Consider the following 7,276-nt stretch of genomic DNA (forward strand, 5'->3'; position numbering starts at 1 on the left):
TGGTTTGAACAAACTGCTATTGCAGGAACTTTAATGCAACTGTGTTTTGAGACAGGAACTCGCTGTGTTGCCCAGCCTGGTCTCTAACTCCTGGACTCACAGGATCCTCCCACCTGAGCCTTCTGAGTATCTGGGATTACAGGGATGAGCCACCACACCTGGATCTAATGGAACTTTTTTACTGAGAATTGTTGGTTGCTTTTGGTTACTTTAAAAGTCATATTTATAATACTTTTTAGGTCAACATTTATTAAAATCTCTCTTTATACTTTTTGGTATTCCCCACAAGGCTTTGCATCAATAATAAGAGGTGTATGAAAAAGTTGCATATAAATTTTAAAACATTTTCCATTAAAATTATGTAGTAGAAAATTAGAAAGTACCACTAAACCAAGAGGGAGAGAAAGCCCCCCAAATCCTCACTACTCAAAGAAAACCACTAGAAATATTTTAGTATAATCTATCCACACACTTGTTGAGAGAATACCTTATACTCTGTTAAGTACTTGTGGTCAGGGTTTGGTTAGTATATGAAGAATGGAAAGAAGCAAAAGAAACAGAAGTGAAGGGAGCTATTGTGCATTAAGTTTTGTCTGTGGTCAGGCACTGTGCTAAATACTTTATTTATTTATTTATTTATCTGAGACAGAGTCTTGCTCTGTCACCCAGGCTGGAGTGCAGTGGCGAGATCTCAGCTCACCACAACCTCCACCTCCCGGGTTCAAGTAATTCTCCTGCCTCAGCCACCTGAGTAGCTGGGACTACAGGCACATGGCACCACGCCTGGTTAATTTTTGTATTTTTAGTAGAGACAGGGTTTCACCATATTGGCCAGGCTGGTCTCAAACTCCTGACCTCGTGATCTGCCTGCCCTGGCCTCCCAAAGTGCTGGGATTATAGATGTGAGCCACTGCACCCGGCTGAGGTAGGCATTTTCAATTCCATTTTCTAGAAATGGAAACTGAGATTTTGGGGGCATTCAGAATTATGTCTAAAATAAATAGTAGAGGCTGGGCGCGGTGGCTCAAGCCTGTAATCCCAGCACGTTGGGAGGCCGAGGCGGGTGGATCACAAGGTCAGGAGTTCCAGACCAGCCTGGCCAAGATGGTGAAATCCCGTCCCTACTAAAAATACAAAAAATTAGCTGGGCGCAGTTGCATGCGCCTGTATTCCCAGCTACTTGGGAGGCTGAGGCAGGAGAATCTCTTGAACCTGGGAGGCAGAGGCTGCAGTGAGCCGAGATCGTGCCACTGCACTCCAGCCTAGGTGACAGAAGGAGACTCCATCTCAAAAAAAAAAAAAAAAAGGATTTTTCTTTTGCCATGTGTAATCTTATGGAGGCTGAAGAAACATCTAGGGGCTGTCTGGATATCTCCAAAGCCCATCTGAGTGTAGATAAAATACTTAGTCTATTTCCAGTTATTCTTTTTCCTTTTCAACCTCAAGTCATTACTTTTGGGAGTCCCCAAGTCCCCTGAGAGATCCCCAGGAGGGTGGGGGGCCTACAGTCCCAGTGACTAAGAGTCCAGAGTGGGACGGAAAAAGTCTAGCAGTGGGTGGACAGATGGATTTGAAGGGAGTCTTATCAAAGGGCTTAAGGGAACTGGAGGGAACATTAAAGGTGGTAAGAGGAGGAATAAGGAGCAGTAGCAATGGGAAGAAAGAGAGCTTACAGGATGTGGTCTGGAGAGATCCTAAGTATCCCAAAGAGGCCAATAAAGGTGCAACAAGCAGGAGGTGGACAGAACGAGTGGTGGAGCAATAGAGTTAGCAGGGGCTCAAAAAGAAGGGATTCAGATGCCAGAGAAATTGCCATGGGAGAAGTAGGATCCATTAGAGAGAACAGAGTAGCCACACAGAGCTCCAAGGACTTTTAGTCCAGGGAGTCAGGGAATAAACCCCACTCAGGAAAGAGAGCCAGGAAGACCTTCAAGCCCAGGAGGTACCTTTCAAAAGAAGCCTGGCCTCTAGCCCAGCTCTAGAGAATATATTCACAATCTTGAGAATCGAAATCTTTCCTTACCAGCTTCAACGGATGTTTGTCCGGAGCAATGGTTCATTAGTCTGACTCACCATTGGATCCCCGATCTATCAGTCAGGAGTGAAGACAATGGCTTCAAAGGTGCACACTTGGGGTCCTGGGTGAGAGGTCTGGGGGTCCAATGATGAATCTGATCCTATCGGAGTCACAGCACCATAACTGTTAAATGAAAAATTACTCAGTGATACTTGTTAAAGCATGGTAAGGGAGACGTTATTCAGGATCATCTCAATAGATATAGGGACCATGGCAATGTGATGTTGCAGTTGGGGAGAGAGACTGGGCTCAACTCAGTGAGGGAGAGACAGCAGGGAAACAGCAAGGGCAAGTATAGCCAAGGAGCAAGGTGGGTTTGCTTTCGTCCCATTCAGTGGATGTGAAATTACTAAAAAATAACATCCAGAGAAAGGGAGACTCCGGCTAAACCCTAACAGGATTCTTGCTGAAGACAGGCCAGGGTGATCAGACATCACCTGGGAATGGTCTACGTTGTGGAGGAGTTCTTGCTAAACTGGTTTTACAGGGTTTGTGCTAAAATTGGATTTTACACAGCTAGGCCTAGGAGAAGGTTTAAGGGCTTGCTTGCCTAAAGGTTGCTTAACCAAAGAATCTTTGTCACAACTCCCAAATTATTAAATGACTCTCTGAAGATTGCGACTGCAATATTTGCTTTCACCTACTGTTTAAATTTTATGTTAAATTGAGTTCTCCTAACAGTTAAAACTTTCTTGCTGGCCCTCAGGTTATCACTGGCAAAAAAAAAAAAAAAAAGTGGGAGGGTATACTAATTTGTAGTAAGTCACAACTTATAATTAAACTAAGCCTATGAGAAATAACTCAAAATATCTTAACAGATCAAAATATCTACTTTAAGAATCTGGCAGAAAATAACTAATGATGATTTTCATAACATTTTAATTTTAATCTTTATTGTTAACATTACTCAACTTGTACTCTGTGCCAAGCTCTGTGCTGAGCATTTTCTCAAAACCCTCCAGTTTCCTAGTATGTTCAAAAAAGCAAAAATCCTAATTCCTCATGGTCTATTATGATCTGCCTCCTGTCTCTTTAAAAAGAAAAATATGAGCATAATTTTATTGTTGGACCTAATAAAACTGTCAATTCGATATGCTTGTCAAGAACAACAAAAAAAGTAAGTTAGAACAAAGCAGTTTGGGATAAAAGAAAAATATCTTGACAGGCTACGTGCCGTGGCTCACACCTGTAATCCCAGCACTTTGGGAGGCTGAGGCGGATCACGAGGTCAGGAGATCGAGACCATCCTGGTTAACACAGTGAAACCCTGTCTCTACTAAAAATAAAAAAAAAATTAGCCGGGCGTGGTGGCATGCACCTATAGTCCCAGCTACTCAGGAGGCTGAGGCAGGAGATTCGCTTGAACCTGGGAGGCGGAGGTTGCAGTGAGCTACAATGGCACAACTGGACTCCTGCCTGGACAAGAGTGAGATTCCACCTCAAAAAAAAATAAATTAATTAAAAAAAAAAAAATACTGGAACAAATGAAGAGAATGACTAATGAGAAATAAGATGATTAATATCAAAAAAAGTAGGTATTTAATTATTCTACTCTGCTTAACTCTCTAAACTCATTTTACTTCCTATTCCTTGTGCCTGGGAAGCCATTCACCCAGTGTTCACATGGTTTGCCATTTCATTAAGGTCGTGGTTCAAATGCTGTATCTTCAAAAGAGTTTCCCCTCACTACTTTATCTAAAATAGCAATCCCCATCACTCTCCATACCTTTAACCTAGTTTTATTTTTCTTCAGTTGTTACCTGATGAGATATTATATATCTACTGGTATATTATTTATCTTCCTCACTAGGATTTACTGTAATATGCTATGAGCACAGAGACTCTGTCTTGTTCACTACTGTTTTCATCATCCAGAACAGTATCCTACATAGCAGATAATGAATAAATATTTGAGTAAACAAGTTATCTCACTTTATCTTCACATAACCCTGAGGGAGGTGCTATCCCCATTCTGGGAACAGAAACTGAATCTCAGGCTAACAGCTGGCCCATTGTCACACAGTTGTAAGGAATGGAGTAAGGATTTGAACCTAGGCAGTTTGAAAACTCACACATTTCCAGTGCATCTCAAATTATCCATGGTAAGGACCAATCTTTTAAATTTCCAATCTACTGCAGACCAATACTTTTATAAAATACAACAAAAGTGTCACAGTAATGTCAAATTGTTCTAAAAGTTTCTAAATGCTTATTCTGCATTTCTATCCTTATCTTGTCATCAACCAGTTCTGCTCCACAGAGTATCCTTTGAGTAGCTTCCCAGGCAAGGCAAAATAATTTCTATAGTCTAGTGGTTCTTACCCCTGACTGCATATTTGAATCAATAGAGTTTAAAAATAATGCCAGGCCAGGACTGGTGGCTCATGCCTGTAATTGCAGCACTTTGGGAGGCTGAAGCGGACAGATCACCTGAGGTCAGGAGTTCAAGACCAGCTGGCCAACATGGCGAAACCCTGTCTCTACTAAAAATACAAAAATTAGCCAGGTGTGGTGGCAGGCACCTGTAATCCCAGCTACTCAGGATGCTGAGGCATGAGAATCGCTTGAACCCAGGAGGCAGAGGTTGCAGTGGGCCGAGACCGCACCACTGCACTCCAGCCTGGCAGATAGAGCAAGACTCTGTCTCCAAAAAAATATAAAATATATAAATATAAATAATACCAATGCCCAACTAACCTCCAATCCCCTAGAGAAATCTCGAAACCAGTAAGAGCAATTTTTAAAACTCATGAATAATGAGTGATTAATGAGGGTACATATACACACTTGTCTATTTTGACATTTTAGTAGTTTGAACAGGTTAGATAATCTTCTCTGACAATTATACTAAGTGTTAAATCACCTCGGAAACTATAAAACAAAATTACATGATACCTTTATTGTAACCCACACAAGGTGTTAAGAACTGGTAACACATGTTTCTGATAATCCAAAAAGGAACAGTAGGGTATACATAAAGCATAAGGAGCAGTGCTAAGGTCTCCTAATTATAAGCACTGGTAGAACAGGCAAAACAGAAGGTCTTAATGCCACACACTCTGGGCTTTTCAATGCTGGGTATTTTAAAATTACCTCTAACCACTAAAATAACTGAGTATTAATACTTTCTTTCTTCCTGCCTGAACTGTGTGCTTTTGGAAATAACTTGGGTCACTCCCATCACACTTTAAGCACAACAAGCAGGAACAATGATCCAGCTGGTGATCTTAAAAAGACAAGTTACTTACAGTTCTTTCAAATGAGTCTGAGAAAAAGCATTTTCTTGGATAGACATTATAGCATTATTGTTCAAATCTCTGAAATAAAGAGAAATGAAACATTATCGGTCACCATTTCTATATCAAGTTACATAAACACTTTACATGGTCATGAAAATCTCTGCTAATAGCAAAGATTATTTACAGAGTAAGCAAAATATATGAAAAATACTTACAGATGCTCAAGGGATTCAAGACCAACAAATGCTTTCTTTGTAATTGACTTAATCTGGTTTCCTTGTAAGATTCTGAAACATAAACAGACCTTTCTAAGAAAGCTCTCCACTAAACAAAATTAAATTCATTAAACATCTACCTATAAAAAGTGAAAACAAGCTTAGCGTACTTTTCTGTATATTTAACAGCTTTACTGAGGTACAACTGTATACCAAAAAATACACATATTTAACGTGTACAATTTGATGAGAACATGCATTTTTAAGAAAGTTATGAAATTTAATTATTAATCAATGTAAAACATAGCATAAAGGCATCTATCAAAGCTCAATGAGGTGAACAACCGTCTTGACCACTGATAAACTGGTAATTTTCAGATGCTAAATTCAATTATATTCCTCATGTCTCCATTCATAGCAAAAGATTGTCAAAGAAATTCAGACAAGTGTGACCCTTTGGAGAAATTATTCTCATGGGAGAAGATCTAAAATCTTATGTGAGAGAATGCTCTACTTCTGCTAGATAAATTACTCATTAATCTCATACAATTAAACAAACTACAAATTAAACAGATTATCAAGACATTACTTTCTCAATGCATTCATTTTACTTGAATAGAAATTCTACTTCCATAAATAACTACTCTTTAAGTGTCCATAGGAATGCTTTTTCAATAAAAAGTGCCCCAACAACAACAACAAAAAAAAACAAAGAAACAGAAAAACTAGCTGGGCATGGTGGCTCATGCCTATACTCCCAGCACTTTGGGAGGCCAAAGTGGGAGGATCACTTGAGCCCAGGAGTTCAAGACCAGCCTGGGCAACATAGTGAGAGACTGTCTCTACAAAAAAAAAAAAAAAAGTTAATTAGTTAGGCATGGTGGTACACACCTTTAGTCCTAGCTCCTTAGGATGCCAAGGTGGGAGATCACTTGAGCCCAGGAGGTTGAGGCTGCTGTGAGCTGTGACTGCGCCACAGCACTCCAGCCTGGGTGACAGAGCAAGACCCTGTCTCAAAAAAAAAAAAAAAGGAAAAAACCAGCCAGGTGCAGTGGCTCATACCTATAATCCCAGCACTTTGGGAGGCTGAGGCAGGCAGATCACGAGGTCAGGAGTTCAAGACCAGCCTGGCCAAGATGGTGAAACCCCATCTCTACTAAAAATACAAAAATTAGCTGGGCACGGTGGCACACGCCTGTAATCCAAGCTACTCAGGAGGCTGGGGCAGGAGAATTGCTTCAACAGGGATCTAGGAGGCAGAGGTTGTAGTGAGCCGAGATCGCGCCACTGCACCCCAGCCTGGCTACAGAGCGAGACTCGGTCTCAAAATAACGAACAAACAAACAAACAAATATATCCCCATAAAGCTCCCAGAGTGTCAGAAAGCTCAGACTTTCTAGCCATATGAAATAAACATAATTCAATCATATTTACAGTCGGTTCTTGAAAACATGCCTATGCAGACATACATAAATATTATAAATACATACAATTTAGTGAGACTTGTGAGTCCAGCAAAGGCTTCACTAGCATCCTCTATGGCCCATGAAATTTCATTGTTTCTTAAGTCTCTACAAAAATGTCAGAGAAAGACAGGTTCTATTAGTCAATACAACCATCATAACATTGAGCAGCATCCTGGTATGGTGATGTCAAGGTGCACATGCTAATTCTGATCCTTACTTTAACAGTTATTTATGATGAAGGCTCAACTCTGCTTCTTAAGAAATATCTGGGCCGGGCGC

The 7,276-nt window shown here is 40.5% G+C and overlaps 1 protein-coding gene across 2 annotated transcripts in view; it reads right to left on the reverse strand.

Moving 5' to 3' along the window:
• The window catches only part of LRIG2 (leucine-rich repeats and immunoglobulin-like domains 2), a 59,079-nt gene that overhangs the window by 21,076 nt on the left and 30,727 nt on the right, over positions 1-7,276 (reverse strand). For both annotated transcript variants that reach the window (XM_011933144.1, XM_011933145.1), the window contains 3 exons: positions 7,022-7,102; positions 5,532-5,603; positions 5,326-5,394 (listed from right to left, as the gene is read on the reverse strand). In XM_011933144.1, the coding sequence (XP_011788534.1) occupies positions 5,326-5,394; positions 5,532-5,603; positions 7,022-7,102 (222 nt within the window). The remainder of the gene's footprint in view (positions 1-5,325; positions 5,395-5,531; positions 5,604-7,021; positions 7,103-7,276) is intronic.

This window comes from Colobus angolensis, unplaced genomic scaffold (assembly GCF_000951035.1).
Source record: "Colobus angolensis palliatus isolate OR3802 unplaced genomic scaffold, Cang.pa_1.0 Scaffold124, whole genome shotgun sequence".
Classification (NCBI taxonomy): Eukaryota; Metazoa; Chordata; class Mammalia; order Primates; family Cercopithecidae; genus Colobus; species Colobus angolensis.